This window comes from Protopterus annectens, chromosome 4.part1 (genome assembly GCF_019279795.1).
Source record: "Protopterus annectens isolate FY-2018-M chromosome 4.part1, PAN1.0, whole genome shotgun sequence".
Lineage (NCBI taxonomy): Eukaryota > Metazoa > Chordata > Ceratodontiformes > Protopteridae > Protopterus > Protopterus annectens.
In genome coordinates, this window is record NC_056734.1 from 681,872,177 (window position 1) to 681,893,242 (window position 21,066).

The window sequence follows — 21,066 nt, forward strand, 5'->3', positions numbered from 1 at the left end:
AGGAAGGGTGTCCCTCTTTCCCTTTTATTTGCATTATATTTAGAACCACTGGCAAAGAAAATAAGGAACTCAGAAATTCAAGGATGTAATTTGTATGGTAGTCAAGAAAAGCTGGCTCTAGTTGCAGATATTTTATACCGGATAAAACCAGAAAAGGACATTACAGCATTGTGGAATATTTTGAGATAATAGTTTCAATACTTTTTGGTATACCACACTAATGAAGCTAAAAAAAGGCAAAAGGGATAAATTTTGTACCCACACATGAATTGGTATCCATATTTATGGGGACATGATAAAATTAAATATCTGGGGGTATGGATTAAAAAGGAATCTGGTGTGGCAGCTAAGAATATGTGGGAAAAGGCTAAACAAAAGATAATACAAACATTGAGAAACTGGAAGCTCTGTATGGCTGGCAAGATACAAGCAGTTAAACGTTTTAGTCCCTTTAGTTTTATAAACAGTCCAGGCATATTTTTACCAGGGGAGAAGTTGCAGACAGCAATTAAAGAGCTAAAGGATATTATATGGGAGGGGAAGACTGCAAGAGTCAAGAGGGATAAGCTGATTTTTCCAACAGAACAAGGTGGTTTTGGATTACCCGATTTGAAGGAGTATTTCAGAACAACACAGTAAGTCTCCTATACATAGCTCAAGCAGAAACCTATAATTCAAAGTGGAAAGGGATGATGATAAAAGACAGGAAGTTCAAGAAACAAGGAGAGACTAACTTTGGATGCAGATCCTTAAGGAGAACAATAATCACACAGAATATTACATTCATAAAGTAGCAGAAAGTATTTTAAGAACTAAACAAACACAAGAATGGAGAAAAAAGATTCTACAGTAGGAATGACTGGAATTAGGGATACAGACAACAGGCAAGAAGGGACTGGAATTTATTGGAGAAAACTGGCAAAGAAACCAAGTTATTGAGAGCAAACAGAGAGGCCAATAATTTATTTGGATTGCAGGCTACAGATTGCCTTCCCTATCAAGGATTGATATCGGAGTATAGGCAGACAGAGAAAGAGGGAATCCTAAGCAAAAGACCAGCACTGGTAAGAGTTTTTAGTAGATCTAAAACAGAAGCTGATGTTAAAGGAATAAGTTCTAAAAGATGGCTTTAAGTGGTGAAGTTGAATTCCTTAATATAAAGGGATTCATTCACATGCCAGGGCAAAAAAATCCATATCACCCAATACAAACCAGATGGAGACCTCAGTCCTTCACAGTCAATGTGCAATTCGTGAAGAACTAACAGAACAAATGATGGATAAAGATACCTCTTTCAGTCTGAGAAGGTACAAAGGACTTCTTATGAAAAGACTAAGAACCTTTCCTTATTCCCCATTTCATGAAGACTACTTAAGGGTGATTTGGCCTGTAGAGCCTTGACAGATTTTCTTCTCTTGAATCTATATCGGAAAGCCACTCCAGGGAAGCAAAAATTACATGCATGCAATGATATGTTACAATCAGTATTAACAATGCTTTCACAAAGGGCAGCCATCCACGCCTGTGGAATAAGCAGTCAGTGAACATAAAGCACTGCAGCTTCATAAATACAAAAGTACACTAGATGAGCACATGGGTAGCTGTAAATTTGTTCATGGCAACTGCAGACAAGCTTCCTGATGACCAATGGCTTGCAAGTTTGACCCACAAAGCTATAACGTGGAAATCTTAACTTTGAGGTCAATCTTGATGGACCTGGGTATAAAATTTATAATACCTGTAAATAAAAGCTAAATGTACATAGGGCAACAAAGCTGCACTGGCAGTTTCATACCCATCACCAACAACAGAACTATGACTGACCAAACTTAGTCAACCTGGCACTTAAAACCTTCCCAGGCTACCTTATCCCTTCTATCATGTAATGCCATACATCCAAGGACCCTTCTCCAAAGCTCTGACAGCTTGTGTATGGGAAAAAACTAATCTGAGCACAATTCCCTCTACTTCTGAACTACTCACAATGAAGGAGACCACTAGACCAAAGGTGGAAGGATGGGGATGGTGATGGAAATAAAACTACCAACAAAATATGTCATTACAGTACATAAGTAACTACCTGTTCTTGGGAGTCTATCAACAAAGGACAATCCAAAGCCTGGCCCCTTTGGATGCTTCTCATGAAAGCATTCCCTGAACAAAGTTGGCCCCAAAGGAAGACCAAGCTGAGGAAATCATCTCTTGCTTCTGCTACCTTGAGGAAGTGCTCAGACATGCCCATACAATAGCTACACAAATGTACCTTAAAGAAGTGGCCACTGCTCCAGCAAAATAGGCAAATTTTAATACAGGTTTATTATATTTCTGACAATTTTTATGCAGTGTGAATGCCAAAGAGAAAGATTTGCCTTGCATACTTTAGAACAACCCTCGTTTGGTGGAAAATAAAATAAAACGCTGAAAATTCTTCCTCACTGATTTTGTCCTGTCCAGATAAAATCTAAGTTATCCATGTACATCCATGCAATGAAGAAGCTATTCCTATGGCCACCAAAAAAGACTTGAAGGTCAACAGATTGAGCATTATTGGCTGCCACAGCCACTTTCAACATAAATGAAGGTCTGATCCTCAAGGGCATTTTGTCTTTGTCAAAGATCAAATGCAGAAGGTTGGCACACAATCCTTGTAGACTCAGATCTTTTGAGCCAAGGTAACAACTACTACAAAAAGTTTTCTATCATAAGTATTTTAAGTTGGAGGATGAAGCAGAAAGTTGAATAATCTTCTCAGGATAAAATATAGAATTCCAAAGGAGAAATGAAGACCTGAGAGAGGATTCCAAGCAGAAAGCATCACAGAAGAAGGGTTTTGTGCACTTTAAGCAAAACTTAATAGTTGGAACACGCACCTTGATATCAAAGATACGAGTACCAGGTGCACCTTAGCAGAAGGACTAAGCCGAAAGATAAAAAGATTTGTGATAATTACTTTACGACACTAGAGAAAGGGACTGTAAAAAAAAATCTAGTCCCGTGGCATTGGTCCATAAGGAAAGCATGTCCATTTGTTGTCATAAGCTTTTTTGCACTAGGTCTCTGGTCAGAGAAGATTCTGGACCACACTTTTGCGGTAAAAGAGGGCTCTTGGCCATCAAAGAAACTGGAAAAACTAAACAGTCTGAAGGACTGAATGCTTGGGCAAGGCTCAGACAGGCAATACAGCAGATTTTTGTAAGCCTTCAACTAGAGATGCCTGTCAATGACAGGAATCCAAATCATGGGGAACCACATATCTTGGGGCCATGCGGATCATTCTGGCATTGCAAAGTCAGGACAAGTGCATCTTTATAAAAGGATGTAGGATGTACAAGAGAAATGTTTGCATCCCTAGCTAGCTCCATACAGAGCAAGTCATAGCAAGGCTTCACAATAACTGAAGAGGCTCCACAGTTTTGACTAGATAACATCAGAAAGCAACTGGTGAGCTGACTCAGTAAGGATCAGGCTTATCCCATGACACAGGAGACAATAAGATGACAGGAAGTAACAGCCCATTCTCACACTTTCATGGCTTCCCAACAAAGGAGAAAGGAATGAGTTCTACCCTACCAGTTTACATAACAAACCACTGCCATCTTGTCAGACTGGAACCAAACACCATTTGAGGGAAGGAAGTCCAAGGACAACTGCAAAATAAGACAGCCCTCATCTGCAGAATGCTGATGTGCATTTTTTTCAGGAAGGTCAGCCATGTCCTTCGGATTGTGTGCTCCAAATACTGCCCTCACACGAGCAGTGACATCCATGGTCACACTCAAGATGAATGGAGTTTTAAAGGGTCTGCCAAGAGAAAAACTGGACCACTAAGTCCACTATGTTACAATGCTATTTGTGTTTCATGGGGAGTTTGATTCAAGTATACAGCAGATCTGAAAGCTGACCCCAATAAACTCTCTCTCTGCTGAAAAAAATATGGACTCTGGGACAAGTCTCCAAGAACAAAGTGGATGTCATTAGGCCCAGAACTCAAAGACAAAGAGTCACAGAACACAGTCACTCAGAATTAGCTGAAGCCTGTAGATCAAATTTCCAGACCCTTATCCAAAAGGAGATAGCTTCGAAATGCCAGAGTGCATCATATGGAGGCACTGGGCAGCATGATTTCTGCTGAAATCTTACATGGTTCAACATTATTCCCAAGGATCAAAACAACATGAAAAGCAAATCCTTGGAGATGCTCAGACTGTTCACTCCTGTGGCAGCTCAAAGTCAGTCCTCTATATAAAGAAATAACCTTGACCCTGCAGCCCAAGAACCACTGCCACTACAAACATACAGCTTGTGAATAATCTAAGTATTTTTTCTGACCATACAGAAGTGTCTGGAACTGAAAATGACTGCTCACTATCCAGAAGCAAAGCTACCTGGACTTTTTTTGCAGTCGTTCTATATAGGTATGCATTCTGAAGGTCCAAAAAGTAGATCCAGTCTTTCTCTGACACACTGCATAGTAACCATCTGAGGAGGGCTCTTTATCAATATACTTATTTAGAATCAAGAGGAAGATGAATCATTGGTACCAAAAAGATCCATGAATAAAAGCCTAGCCCTTTCTGGGTAACTCTTTTTAGCAGAAGGCTCTGAGCCCCCTCCTTGGCCACAGGTCTTTAATAAAAGAGTGGCAAAGGATAGACTGCGTCTTGGGGTATACAAGAATAAAATGAAATAACGTCTGCATATTATACATCGTACTAAACTCCCACAGATGATGACCTGCCATGCAAAAAAGGAAGGGAGGAGATAATCCTTTCCAAAATTACCACCAGAAGAGAGCAGTTGGGCAATGTCTAAGGCAGTAAAATGCTCTACTTCAAAAGTACAACTGTGACACCCCTGCTGGCTGTTAACTTTCCTTATATGGGAGATCACCCATTCTGGGAGTCACCATGGTTTCTGCAACCTCTGCTTCTACCTTAAAGTAGTTTTGTGGGGTTCACTGAAACCACGGCTAGCATGGGCTTTGCTGATAAGAAAATGGACAGTGAGAAGCCTGGAACTTAAGCCCCAATTTTGGATAGCATACTGCCCTTACACTCCGTTGCTTCTCTAACTCAACTTTTACAGCAGGTCCAAACTAGTAAGGTTCCAGCAAAAGGGACACTCATAAAAATGGCCTTCATATTTTGACGAATTTTATTAGGTGGAACCACAAGTGGTGATGGAAAACCAATTTTGTGCCCGCTGCCCTGCTAAAACCATCAACAATTCTGTGTGCAAGGTGCACAGTCTAGTTAGCAACCAGCAAATCTGGCAAGCCCTCCAGGGTACAAGCAGTTTCTGGAATTAACTCCCTTAGGGTCTTCAATATGTGCACAATGATGTTTAACACTCTCACTGGAAAAACGTAGAGGAAGCAAACACATGCTTCCCTACAGTGTCCATCACACCACACTCTGAAAGGAATGATCTGCTTTTGCTCAGGTTCAGAAGTGCTCAGGTTCAGAAGCTTTAAGAGGAGCAGAGTCCACCAAAGAGGTTCTACAACCACCTATGATCTTTGGGAGCCAAAAAGCTTTTATCTTGCCTCTTCCAGACAACTACCATCATGCTGGCCTGCTTCAGCATATTAAGTGATGACCTGAACCATTTCATCAGCTGGGAAAGCACCCAAAGAGAAGCTGTGGGGGAGGCACTGAGGCCTCAGATGTGGTATCCTCAGTGAGACAGTGCGGCCCCAGAAGTGATGTCCTAGTGCTATTTAGCTTTGGTCCTAATCAGCACAAAGATCTCCCCAAACTTGGTGTCACAGGGCCAAAAAGAATACTTCATTAGGATAGTCTAAATGTTTCCTTTTGCAGTTTGCCCTATCTCCAAATCTCAAAAGAAGAGGGAAGCCTGATATCTAGATTCATACACTACATCCGGTCAAGACTCTCCCAATCTCTTTGCCCTGACTTAGAGGGGGTAAACAGCAGTAACAGCAGGTATAGGAAGTCACTGGTCCATAGCTAGAATCATCCCATGGGACAGCTGATGCAGGGAAACCCACTTCATCAGAATCAGGACCAGCAATAGCACCAAACCTGAAACAGAGGGTACTGCCCCAAGGGATTGATGAAAGACTATGCTGAACTGGAGACTAAAGTCAAGAACATCAACCTCATAGTGAATGCCAACAAGTCAACAGTGATCCATGATACTGAGTCACCCCAGTCAATGTTTGTGGCCTTGACGTCACCCATTGAAAGGAAGATCCTAGGGATGTAGCACACTGTCCTGGCAAAGAACATTCTAAGGCTAGCCCAAGTACAACATCTGATGATGGGGGAAAAAAAAACAGCCCTAAAGACAGGCTCGTCAATGTTGATGCGAATGGCAAGGTTGACAGAGAGGTCAGGGTTATCGACTGTGGTACCAAGGATGACTGTTCAACTGATGACCACAATGCATCTGGGGTCAAAATGACCCTAAGTGAATGAGCCCCCAAAACACAAGGGACCACATCTGCTGTACACTATAACAGGATTGCCACATCCCCATATAGTAAGACCGGACTTACACCTATGTGACCTGACTGCACAATTAAATACGGTTGGGGAATATGGAATTCAGACTCTGACAACATGAAGAAATCACTTGCAGCATGTGTGGGGAGGAATCTTCGTCAACAAATTTATATTTAGGAGCAGAAGACTCTACCAAGACTACATCATTAACTCCAACAGGTTCAGAAGACTGCAACTTCTTAACAGCATGCAAAGAATCATATCAACATACAACATTCTCATGTTAAAAAGAACAATCCTTGGTGATGGAATGGGGTAACCTGAGATAAGGGTTCAGCAGCAGGGGTAGATCAAAGTTTTTCCACCACCAAATGTATTTTCCTCTTCTTTAATATGGAGGGATTCTAAGCTGCACAAATCTGGTACTTCTCCCCCTAAAAATTTGCATACTTAGTAGGTTTAAACTGGGGATTTGTTTTGTGGCCCCACACTTAAAACTTTCTGAAGGATTGGAAGTCTAAGTCTTTCATCCTAAGAAATGTAAACAGACAGATTTTAGTACTAAAACAGCAAACAAAAAGGCTGTACAAAATGGCACCTACAAAACAGAGGGTGGACAACCTAAAAGCACTTTTTCAAACTTTTCAGTTAAGAGTGCAATAAAGCCAAAAAGAGGAATAAAAAGAACTATAAGACAAAAATGGAAACAAGTATACGGCCAGCATGAATACAGAAATACAGGAAACCACTGCTAAAAACAGCAATAGCATCACTAATAGCATGAGACTGTCAGAAGTAATCTGACAAACACATAACTAAAAAGATCTAGAAATGGGTCTTTAGATACACGGCAACACAGCAAGGTAGCCTGGGAAAATTTTAGGTGCCAGGCTAAGTTACATGAATCTTATTTCTACTAGCAGATTAGAGATGCAATTCCCAAAGAAAGGCCTATCATTATGAATGTTGGAGAGACATGTGAATAATAAAAAAAAAAAAAAAAATGAACAAAATGCATCCCATAAAACAAGGGAACCATACATAAGAAGATGCATTTGATTACTCAAAGTAAACCAGGACTGATTAAAAATGATTGGTGCCACTATATCTATCGTAAAACTGTTTACTGAATGTAAAGTTGCCTTATCTACTAGCCAAATTAAAAATCTGATCCAGTTGCAGAGGTAATGTAGTATAATTGTTAGACTAAAAAAAACTGGTACCAGTAACAGTGTTTATTACAGTATTCCATTTCCTCCATGTCAGTTTGTCTTTGGCAATAAAAACATTCAGGACTCATCTGTAACTGGAATTGTCTTTTTGAGTTTGTCAGCCACAAAGGTGTAAGAAGGCCAAAGTTAAACTATGAATGGAGCTGCTAATTATACTGTATAAATGAAGTCTGTTCAAAAAAAAAAAGAAAATTTATTACTAAAAATGGCATACACATTTCTTGCTCACACTAATTTGTAAACCTGTTATAAATCTATGAACAATTTGTTTATTTTTACGTTTTTGTGCAGAGTATGGTAAATGAAAGTGACAAAGCTTTTGTTAGTGGAGGGATGGCCTGCATTAACCATAACCGACAGAAACAACCCATGAATGTTTGTTTGTCTTTTTGGCTTTTCTCAGTTAGGGGTCGCCACAGCGGAACACCGGTCTGCTAATGATTGGCAGTCGATTTTTATGGTGCCGAGTTGCCAGCCCGACGCCCAACCTTCAGCGAAGGCACAACCATTCACGCATGTCTTTCGGAGGCTACTCTACCGCAGGGAGGACATGCAGACTCCACACAGAAGGCACTCCAGCAGAGAATCAAAACAACCCATGAATCAGTCTTTCTATTAAAATTTACAATGCTCATCCCCCACTACACATTTTACAAAGACAGGAAATAGGACTAGGTGAAAGCAAATGTTAAACCGTACCCTGTCCTAATTTCCAGAAAACACATTTTTAAATTAAAGCAAAACAATGTTGCAATTAAAGAAGTTTTAGACAAGGTGTAATTTCTTGGAGGGTCAAGAAATAACTTGAAAAGAAGGTTACTGTTTGAACAGTCAAGTGCCAAAACAAACGCCCTAAATGTTCTTGCACTGAAATACCTTAAAGTCCTAAGGCCTATGTCTGCACTGAAATAAAATGCTAAATGACTCATCTTGCCAGCAAGAAAATTAATCCCAGACCAAATGTCTTCTTCTTTCGGCTTTTCCCAGTTAGGGGTCGCCACAGCAGATCACCTGCCCGCTCATGATTGGCAGTGGAGTTTTACGGTGTCGAGTTGCCAGCCCGGCGCCCAACCTTCCACAGAAGGCACACACACCTAAGGCCAATTTAATTTAGAGTGTCCAATCCACCTACTGCATGTCTTTGGGATGTGGGAGGAAACCGGAGCACCCAGAGGAAACCCACGCTACCACAGGGAGGACATGCAGACTCTGCACAGAAGGCATCCCAGCAGAGAATCGAACCGGAGAAGCTCTTACTGTGAGGCAGCAACACTAACCGCTGCACCACCGTGGCTGCCCAATCCCAGACCAAATGTATTAGTTTCAAATATTTTCCTGAATGAAACATGTGGCACTCGTGTGTGATTTACCAAAAAGAGCAAGATGCAACTTCCACAGACTGGAAAGCATCCATGTTCACAGTACTTGCACTGATTTCTTGGACATATAGCTGTATACAACTGAGGCACCTACTCAAGAGTCCTCAATGGCTTTCCTTAAAACGCTGTTCCCACTACTGTTTTTTTCCAAACATCTTTATTAAATTTTCACATATGACAAAGGCAGCCTTATATTTATATGAATGTAAAACATACAAAATGATACCACTTTAGTTGCAAACAGTTTACAGACACCATTGAAACAACTGTAGTTGTCAACATTATACATAACTTATAAACCATTCAGTCAGTCAGTGAAGCATTATACGGCTCATTCAAATCCTGTCTCTTAAACCTTGTTCCTGCTCTGCACATATTGTTCCCACAATTCCCATTTTTTTCCTATGTAGTTTGTTCCTTCCCTTTTCTAAAGGGACCAATTCCAGTCATCTCTGTTCATATAAGTCACTATTTCGAGTAAAGTTGGTCTAGACTTTGATTTCCATTTTCCAGCAACTGCTTTTTTGGCAGCCACCATAGAAATGCCTTGCTCAGTCTAATTATGTCTACGCAATTCCAATTCTGCAGCATAACAAAAAAACATCTCCCCAGTGTTGTTGCCTTATTGTTGACAGGTACTTTCACCCTGCAGAATGGAAGAGAATTACTGCAATGCCTAATCCTTACCTTGAAAAGGAATAATACTTTACTAAATCTTTAGCAGCCCTTACCCTGATGAACAAAAGTGTTTTCCCAGCGTCACAAATGCCAACAAGGAGCACAGCTCTCCGACTAGTTTTTCTCCCCTGAAGAAGTTTCCAGACCACTGTAAAGCAAAAAAGGAATGCAAGGTGAAAACAGACATCTAAAACTGATGCTACAACTTCCTTCCTCAAAACACACAAACAAGCAACTGAAAATCTGATACCTGCAGACTCACACTAATGTGTGAGTATAGTCAAGTACAGACATACAATACATCAAGTCTTGTCTTAGTTTCATTGGAACCAAAATGTGATACAACAGTAATACAACACTGTCAATGTTTATCTAAGATAACAACCACTGCCTCACCCCCCCCCCCCAAACTGCAACAAGAAAAAGGTACTGAGCTGACCAAAGCTCCTAAAATAGATCTGCTGGTGAAGATATAGGTCCCTGGTTCTAGTCTTGGTGGAGATAATGGACTTGCAGAGATACTGTGACCAATATAAAGAAAAAAAGCCAGCACCTCGAGTGGTTCCAATGCATATGATTTATTGTATAAGAACTAGACCAGTTTCAGCTATTCAAGCTTTCATCAGTAGTTGAAAAACTTTTTCAACTACTGATGAAAGCTTGAATAGCTGAAACCGGTCTAGTTCTTATACAATAAATCATATGCATTGGAACCACTCGAGGTGCTGGCTTTTTTTCTTTATATTGGTCACAGTAGCTTGGTTGCCGAGCACCAGCCGTACTTGCTAGCTGGATTCCTCACTGAATACTACTTGCAGAGATACAGCAGGTCCAGGACAATCATGTCTCTAAAGGCTTGGTAAGGAAGGCAGAGACCGATCCTCAAAAAGTAAATAAAGACAAAGCTTCTAGCTTCTTAGGAATGAAGAGACTCCAGTATCTCCTACTAACTCGGGGTCTTTAGGCTTGGGATAATTTTGGTTAGGAACCTTTCAAAACTGATGGGTTTAGCAAGACACATCTGGGGGGGGGGGCACTGTACTCAATAATTGGAAAGACCTGTGCAGAGTATAAAGCAGTGACTACTGCACACCTTGACAATATTCCCTTCACAATTACCTGGGCTAAATAAAAGGACTTTCTGATATTGATTGTCACATGATGGCCAAAAGAGAGGGGGCTATAAACCCAAGTATAAAGTATGTAGGTCCCTGACTACATTTCATTTTGTAGTGATGTGCTGTCTACACAACATGCATACATCTCAACTGTCCAAACTTCTGCAGAATGTCCAGATTTTTCCCTCATATTTTTGGTCTTTTCCTCATAAAATTTGCAATTTTCTAGCAAATTACTGAGGACTGAATTCACTAAATAATGACAGACATTTGAGTCTCAAGACTTCATGCAAACCTTCTCTAACAACTTTTTAACAGTATAAGAGCAATATTTAAAATCTGTCTTTTTTGGAGCCTTGTTCACCCATTATTTTTGGTTTTGCCCAGATTCTTGAGCCAACAGGGTGAGAGGTACGACAGTTGAAAAGGGGAGGGGTTATCTACCAAAAGTTTTAACTACAGTTTTCAAGCACTTAGTTTGAGTAGATGTGTAATACACTAACAGTTTACTGAATAGAGTTCATTCTGGTGGGTTTGGGTGCCATAATGTGACTTAACCCCTAGTTTGCAACTGTCTGCAAACTCTGTTAGCTGGAATTCTTAGCTCTCTACATTACGCACCTGTGGTAAGCTCAGTGGCAGACCTTTTCCAACAATCTTAACATTAACAAATTTACTGATTGCATAAAACACAACTAGTCCCCCCACACAAAGCAGTTTTGATCTCCCAGTGCCCAACATGCAAAGCCTTACAGGGAAGATATAACCACATACAAAATACATACATACGTGTATATGTGTGTGTGTGTGTGTGTATTTGTATTACATACACCGTCCGCTGTGGTGCAGCAGTTAGTGTCGCCTCACAGCAAGAGGTTCTCCAGTTCGATTCTCGGCTGGAGCGCCTTCTGTGCAGAGTCTGCATGGCCACCCTGCAGTCAAGTGAATTTTAGAGACATGCAGGTAGGTGTGTGTATGTATGTTTGTGCCTTCTGTGAAGGTTGGGCGGCGGCCTGGCAACTCGACACAGTGAAAACACCACTGCCAAGCAATCTGCGGGCTGGCGACCCCTAACCGGGAAAATCCAAAAGACAATCTTTCTGTATATATTATATACACAAGTGCACACATGTGTGTGTACACAAAAGTATATGAATACACACGCACAAACATATGTGAACACATGCAAATAAAATCCATCATTTAAATACATTTTCTTAAAAGCAAAAATGAACCAGACTTCATGGGCAAGCTGCCTTTGCAAGCCATTTTAAGCTTAGCCAATTTCCTTCAAAGGTGAGAATCAAACCTGTACTTGCTGACTGTGAGGTGAGCAAATGAACCATTAAGATCCCCCCAAACCATTAGATGACATGTAACCAAGCCACAGTCCTTGTAAATGAAAATGGTAAAAAATAACTGCCTGAAAGGGCACATTTGCCAAACCTATTTCATTCAAATCCACCACAGCCCCTGTGAGACCTCAAAGAGTTGTAATACATGAGTAGTGTGGGTTTGCAATTAATCCAAGTCCCCACATACATGACGCAAGAGGTTTATACCTCCCTCATCCATGAACCTTATTGAATTTCAAGTATACAGATTCAGTATAATGCTATTTTGGTCCAATATTTCTAGCCAAATTAATTTTAGAAATATACTTTCATTACACGTTTTTACACATTGCATAAATAAGTTGCATATTTTCACAGGAATGGTAAATTACCAAAACATGGATAATTTTAGATCAATCTGAGGGAAGCAAACCATAATGAAACATTTTGGTGGAGAGGTACAGGTTTTGGTTTGGCTTGTAATTGTCTACAGCAAAACTGACTAGTACACCTGTGAAACTTTTGTGGATTAAAGCTGAACGGTGCTCCTTGTCTTAAACCTATGAACTTGGTTTCTGCACATGCATGCAGGTAGATGTTTGATGCTCCAAATGTAAATAATGAACACTTACAGATGTATACAAAACTGTTGCTTTCTGACATTTTTTCTGCAGACAACTTCACTTCTGGCATGGCTAGAGCTTCATGGTCCTTACAGAATGGATATGTCATGAAAGTCTTTAAAAAATGCACAAGCAGGGAAAGCGTTCCCAAGTGCTTCGTGCCAAATACACATTAGTCCAGGAAAACAGAGTCCTCAGTCCATATCTGTCTGGCTGCCAGAATATCACAAAATAAATGCATGCAACAATTGTCAGCATCATGAAAGAGCTGCACTCTGCCCACAGCATTCATTACTTTGCTACTTGTCTTGATGCCACTGACTACAGACATTCAATGACTCTACTATGTCCATGGTGCCCTCTTCCCTATATTTTGTGGTGTTCTGCTTCCTGTTATTCTACCTCCGGCCATCCCACTCTCAAACTCTTAACAGATTGTCTAAAACATGGAAGCGACTCAGCAGAAAGCCATCTCCCTCACAATGCACCACAGCCATGGTTGTGAGCAGGGGCAGTGCAGCAATGGCAGCAACATTTTGGTCCTGTCCTTAAAATAAACTAAAATTGCAGAAACATGCCCCTAGCCTGATGTTGACTCAGGCAGAACCTATTCATCAGGCCAGTCATGCATGTTACCCATTTATCTTACATGAGTGCACTGAAGTACATGATGCACACTAGACAAAAAGCAGCATGTGGACTTTTTTATGTAGACCTTTTGTATCATATGTATCACTGCTTTTCTTCCTGAATGTTTTACAGTGCTACGTTTGTAGACTGACATGCTTCACTACTAATACATCAGTCCAGAGGTGGGAGTCACAGGAGAATTGTCTTTTCTTTAGTGATGGGCTACATTGTGTCATACAGCTGTGATATTCTTTAGTCAGCATTTTACACCATATGTTACTACTGATGTACCCAACATGAGTACAGGGGCAAAGAGGTACAACCAGTACCCCATAATTATTGTATTGAATCATATCACCAGACAGGTAATGTCAAATGCGATTGCTAAACAGATGATTTTGCAACAAATGAGAATAAAACTTGGTCACAATGTTCCAGAAGGTGATGTACAAGATAGGTACTTCTACACATGTGAAAGACCACCAGCAAGGTACCATGCAATCCAACATGAAGGAAGGAATACCAAATACCAATAAAAGGCATAATCCACCTCCTATACTGAAAACCACTAAGTACACTGTTTGAGTACAGATAAGCATTTTTTGAAAGTACTGGTACTTGTCATTTTACTTTTTGAGGGTCAAGTCACAAATGCAGGGTGAGCAGCACTACAGTCTGTGGCTCCTGCATGCATTGCTTTAAATCAGATAGCTTGTCTTGATGGCCAGCAGAAGTTAGGGATTACAGTCATGAGAAGCAGTGACCACTTTAGGGCAGCACTGTTTATCACCACTTCAGCTAATGAAATCTTGAACAGGATCCATTCAGATCCCACAGTTCAAATCAGTCCAGGAGTATGGGAGAATTATTCAGAAAGTGGGATCGGAGCTCTTCCCACAAAACTCCATCAGCTAAACATTGCTAGCACACCCTAGCAGTCACCCTAGGTACGTAATGCAACTCGGAACAAAATGGCAACTACTTGAAAGTTCATCACTTATCTTGACTGAGTGTTCACTTTGTGACTCACTTTGGATAACATGATCAACAGGTCAGTTGAAAACCTTTGGAGCAAGGAGCTATACTATCAAGTACACCTCTGAACATGTTTAAGTTTGGACACATTTCTGCAGGACAGCCAGTGACCTGCACACATATGAAAATTGTTCTCCATGCAGGTTTGGGTCCAATGAACTCTGTTGCAGCCACACTCTCAAATATGCTACAGCCCGCATATGGTCCTTGAATTTTTCCTCTCTAGAACTATGGAATCAGCGGGTGGTATCCTATAATGCACTGTTACTGTCTGGGTGAAGGCAAAGCACTCCAAATAGCCATCAGGTGCATATGCACACACAGACAAGAGAGTTATCTCCTCTGAAATTTGCAGCCCCACTGATATGACCCAACTATGACTGTCATTCCGCCAAGCAGCCAGGTATTGATTCAGTTAATTTTCTTCCACATTACCATGTGGAGTTGGGGAGCATGGCGTAACCCACCAGTCACTTCCTGTGCCCTGGCAGGAAATGGGACCTCGATTTACCACTCATTGGGATACTAACAGATTACACAATGCATATAAAAATTTTCCATTCTTTGGATGCGAATATGTTATGCAGCAGTTTGTTGACACTACACAATTCCTGCTGGACAGTAAACTATTACATTTTATGGTTCAAACCTTCCAAATGTTGATGACTCTGGAATGCAGACCAGTACTGACCAACTATGTATGCTTTTACTCAAGCTACTGTGTGCCAACTACATTAGTCATAAAATTAAGTTCGGAATTTCTGAGTTGGAAGTTTTTTTCCTCTTCCTTCTATTACTTGCCGTTACTACTGAAGGACAGTGAACCATGCAATCATCTGCATGGATCCTAGTATAAAAGGCTCATTTACACATTACTGCTGATGCTGGCACTTAGTCGGTGTAACCACTGTTCATATGCAGGGCCACTTCAAAATTTTGTTGACAGTTTTCCTTTCAGTCTTTACATTTTTTTCTAAATTATGTCATTATTTGCTAAAGAATAGTGGTATCATTTTCACCAAATGTACTATATGGTTATAGTACAAGAATTTTTTAAGTGATTTACTACAAACTCTGTTTCATCAATCTATGTGTTGGAATTCATTAAATCAGTTGAATATTCAGTTGAAACAGAACTTTTCGGTAACAAAGACAATTCCACAGCAGGTGTGAAAGGGGGGAACTTCTCCATTCATCTTGGTGAGACAGTTAGAGGTGAAAATGTCCCCATTAAAGAGGCAGTGGAGACGGAGATTCCCACTCTGAAGCCGTGATATAAGTCAGTGCTTACAACTCTATAAACGTGGATATGTGTGGAGGAAGAAATCTGTAGAACTTGTGTATTTAGTGTAGTTTTGCTGCAATGCTTTTTGACTATACAACACTGCTTTGCATTACTGGTTTTAGTATAATGTTTTCTGCTGAATATTTGAGCCGTTTGGTCAGCTGTTATATACCTACATCAACTTTATTACAAGCTGACAAGTACAAACTTGCACTGTTATAAGATAGTACTGCATATTATTTTTCTGTGTACTTATTTGCTTCACTGAATAATATGATCTCTCTCTCTGCAGCTAGTTTCCCACTCTCCCTCCCTGTTCTTGTTGTGGTATTAGTCTTGGTGGCTTTGGAATTGCCCACCCCTCCTGTAAATTTGTGACCGACTCCTCCTGGGTCCATCACATTTGCTCACTCAACTGAGTACAGTGAGATCATATTTTGATTTCAGACACCCCTACCATTACAGCTATGCAACTCAAGAACCCACGGGCTCGGCCACCCACAACAAACCTTTTGTATGAAAACACCAAAGCCAGCAGATAGTAAATCAAATTTTATTGTGAGGCACAAAAAAAAAAAATGCAATTCCAAAAAAACACTAAATTTTGCACCCCAGCCTTCATCAGAGTCAAAATCTTCCAAAAAAAATTACAGCCTCGTTTAAATGAACAAAACCAAAATACAACAAGTACAAACATGCAAGCTCTCAATTCATTCCAATTTAAAACATTGCACTATAGAATGAATGGGAAAATCATATATCCCATACAATACCAAAGGTTGTAAAATTGTGGTTCTAATTAATAAACCAGATTGACATGAAACAGAAGGTAACATGTTGTTACAATATAATGTGATCTTACATTACAAAACGGAAAATATAAATAAAAAAAAAAAAAAAATGAAAAATACATAGTTAATAAATATAATGGGTCATTAGACCTGGAGGGAAGAGGGCTCCCTAGATGTGTGTCAATATCTCTATGTATGGCTCAGGCCTTTTGCCAACCTATCTGGTTTGTCTATTTCCTGTAATTTTATCAATAATTGTAAACATAAACTGGGCAGTGCACAAGACACACCCCAATAATGTGCCCCCAACATGGGCCCCGCCCCATAAGTGTTGTTTATTTTTATTCTCCCACCCTCTCTATGTTTGTAATGTAAAATGGGTGCCTAATGTGTTTATTTTCACGCTGTCTGAAAATGAACATTGTTTGTCTAATATTCCCTCAAAAAAAAAAGCTAGTAAAAGTATTCAATTTTTTTTGGTTCACGGCCTCTAACGGTCTGATGGTTTTTGCCCAGTGTCGTAATTAATCTCACTTTAGAGTTATTTTACATTCATACGTATTAGAATTGGGAACATACATACTCACATCCATGAATCACCAGCATCAATGCTTTATATCTACATACAGTCAAACATCCCACTGCAGTAGTATGTTACAATTATTGATAAAATTACTTTCACCCCTACCATTACACCTGTTCAGCTCTATCCCAGTCTAGTGTCATTAGCTCATTCTACCCAATACAGAGAGAACATTTGAGTAGGCCAACCCACTTAGGCTCTTAACCTTGAATTATCTTGTGTTTCTCCTTTCTCCCTTTCCACTTTACTTTGTGTTCTGATCGAGTGTGCTTCTCAGCTGATAAGTATATTTTGGCACTTTTTAACTGTTCAGGGTTGAATTAAACAATAATTTAATTCCGTTCAGAATACAGTTTGAATAAATTGCTTTAGTAATGCTACACACTCAAGTGTGCTAGCTTGCACTGCACTTTAACTGTTTAGTGATGCTTTAGCTGCTTTTCTGTAACAAATTCTAAGCGTGTTTCCTGTCTTTCCTGTAACTAGTCTAGTTCAGTTACAGATTTGCTGTATCCAGGACTGCTTGCAAGCTTCTGAGCCCCTCCAAGCCTTTCTGTGTTGGAGGGAAGCCTTCTAGCTTATCAGTGGGAGTGGTAAGCACTAGGTAGCCTATCTACCACAAGAGTGGTGTCTGGCCGAGAAATCATAGTTTGACTGTTTGGGCAGTTTTTCCATCTCTTTCAACTTTCTGGTCTAAAAGCCCGCGTTTGCGCTTTTCCGGCCTTTCCTGTAACTAGTTTAGTCCAGATACAGATTTGCTGTATCCAGGACTGTATGTAAGCTTCTGAGCCCCCCAAGCCTTTCTGTGTTGGACAGAAGCTTCCTAGCTTATCAGTGGGAGTGGTAAGCACTAGGTAGCCTACTACAAGAGGAGTGGTTTCTGGCCCAGAATTTGTAGTTTATTGGCCGTTTGGGCAGTTTTTCCATCTCTTTCAATTTTCTGGTCTAAAAGCCCACGTTGCGCTGGTTTCCTACCTTTCCTCTAACTAGTCTAGTCCAGATACAGATTTGCTGTATCCAGGACTGTTTGTAAGCCTCTGAGAGGTGCCAAAGTCTGCTCTTCAATGTTTCCCTTAGATGTGCTTGTTCTCTCCTCTCCTGCACTTTTACTAGCTTATTAGTCTAGCACTTTACCATACCAGACTTCTTGTAGCAAGTATTGTAGCACACAAAAGTGCTACCAGCACTAAATGTTCTACAAGGAAACGGCTCCAGTACTTATTAATGTCCACCCCTCCAGACATGTCTAAAGGTCAGTTCCCTCTGCTTTCTCCTCTTAAGCTGGTGAACTTGGGCATCCTGAGGCAATGTAGCAACTGCCTCATGTAAACAGACATCCCTCTCCTCTTACCTCCCAACACTCAACTTGCGAGAGATGCACTTATACATCCAAACTGGAAGCCACACACTCTCCAGCCAAGACCGGAATAGCTGGTCAAGAGGAGAATATCAACACTTGCACCACACCACATAGCTCTCCAGAACACACAACAGTACTGCCTTCACATAAAAACACAAACTACACACCCACCTTCGGAGGCTCTCAATAAAAATCTACCTAAACAGCAGAGACTTCCAAGGCAGAAATGAACTCGACCACCACACCACAACACAACACTAATCATGAGATACATAACTCTCCTAAACAGTGTGCCACTCAACCAAAGCCCCCATGGCAAAACAGCATGCCCAGCACACTAGTCATAGATGACTCGATAGTGAGGCACACTGATGTCCCACTCACTATAAGGACAAAATAACAGTCAGCTGCCTGTCAGGGGCCAAGATCCGGCATATAACACAAGCACTCAGGTCCCTCAACAACAGGTACAAATATGACTGTCATTGTACATGTGGGTGTGAATGACCCGAGACATACCTCCCTGGACTACATGAAGAGACAGGGAGGAGCTCTCTGATTATGTAGCCCAGGCGGGTACAACCCTAGCCCTGGGCAGCATCCTACCATCACCCAGAATTATACCACAGTACAAGCAGGAAATGATTGATTTCAGCAATTGGCTAAGTTTCTGGTGTCATTCTAAGGGGATCCAGTACGTCTGCCTGGGATGACATGATTGATAGACCTCGATGCTTTGCCACACATGTTCTGCATCTGTCACCCCTGGGCTTCCTGATACTGGCCAAGACTCTTGCCACCCCTACAGTGCCTTTTTTAGACAGTGTTCCAAAGACCAAAATTACCACCGTAACAGCTATAAACAAACAAACGCAATCTGAGGATCATGCTGCTCAATGCCAGAAGTCTAGATCTCAAAACGCACTCGCTCAAACTCCTTAAAATGGAGAACATCGACACTGGTGCTGTAACAGAGACCTGGCTCAGGGCAGCAGAAAGCACCCTTGTACTACCAGGCTATAACTCATTCCATACCTTTTGGTCCCAGAACTTGGACCGAAGCTCCAAAGGTGGTGGTGTTTCCATATTCATAAAGGATGCGCACACCTCCAGACTGGTAGCCCAACATAAAGCATCAGAGATACTTCAGGTGCATCTAACATTGCGTAAGACAGTGATTCAGGTCATAGCCTGTTATAGGTCCCCAACCATGTCCCTAGACACTCACTCCACGTTCCTAAGCACCCTGGAGAATATTAGGGTCCAACCTAACACTAATACTGGGCGACTTCAACTACCCCTCCATTAACTGGGAAAACTACTCATGTACCAATACACTTGCCCGTTTCCTGGAATTCATTAGTGCCAATGCCCTGGACCAGCTCGTTCTTACCCCCACTAGAGGTAGCAACATCCTTGACCTGGTCATTACTAACATGGGCGACCGTTGCTCTACATCAATAGTCAACTCCTGCCTGGTTTGATCAGACCACAAACTAATAATCTTGGAAATCCAAATCCCTCCCATCCCCACCCCCCGCAAAGGTAACCACCATGAAAAACTTCTCCAAAACTAACTTTGGGCTCTTAAGAACAGAGGTGGCTAACTTCACAGCATCCATGCAAATGGAGAATAGCTGCATGACTGCTGAATCATACAACAATGCACTGTACAAATATGTACACAAATGCAAGAATCTCACCATACCCAATAGAACCAAGATGCAAAAAGGAAGCCAATTTGTTGGTCCCCTGCCATAAACAAACTCTACAACAGAAGGATGATACTGATGCGGAATAAGGTGAAGTCCCAAGACTGGAAAAACTCCCTTATCAGCCTCAACAAAAAGTTGAGATCCCTCATCAAATCCTCTAAAGCTAGCTATGAAAACAGAATTGCAGCAGATAGTAAAGACAACCACAAGGACTTCTATAGTTATGTAAAGCACCTCCACGGCAATACCCAGATTTGCTCTGAGCTACTGCACAATGGTATCTCCTATACCAAGCCAACAGATATTGCCAATATACTGGCTGGCAGATTCAGTGCCAACCCCCCCCCCCCCAAGGACCAATCACATTACCAGTAGATAGCCAGACACCCAGTATTACTGCTGCACAGGTTAAAATAGCACTGTCCAAGGCCAAGAATACAGCTACTATGGGACTGACAATATCCCTGGCTGTGTTCTACATGAACTAGAGAGTGAACTGGCACCTCACCTGTGTGCCCTGTTCAATCACAGCCTCACCCCAGGCTTTGTCCCTACTGAATGACGCACTGCTATAGTCCTCCCTCTCCACAAAGGAAGAGTGACTACAGACCCTGGAAACTATCGCCCATTTAGCCTGACAAGTCTGATATGCAAAGCTGTGGAACTCATCATCATGGACCTAATAAAGAAGGATACAGGGAATCTCCAAACTCTGGATCCCACACAGTTTGGTTTTGTGAAGGGTAGATCATGCCTGCTCAACTTGGTCGACTTCTTTGAGTCAGTCACCAGACCGGAGGATGAAGGTTCATACAGCCTGATCCGGCCAAGGCCTT

The 21,066-nt window shown here is 41.2% G+C and overlaps 1 protein-coding gene across 1 annotated transcript in view; it reads right to left on the bottom strand.

Annotated features, from left to right (window-relative positions):
- The window catches only part of SRPRB (SRP receptor subunit beta), a 437,229-nt gene that overhangs the window by 379,457 nt on the left and 36,706 nt on the right, over positions 1 to 21,066 (bottom strand). The window contains exon 2 of the mRNA XM_044070458.1: positions 9,810 to 9,904. Coding sequence (XP_043926393.1) covers positions 9,810 to 9,904 — 95 coding nt within the window. The remainder of the gene's footprint in view (positions 1 to 9,809; positions 9,905 to 21,066) is intronic.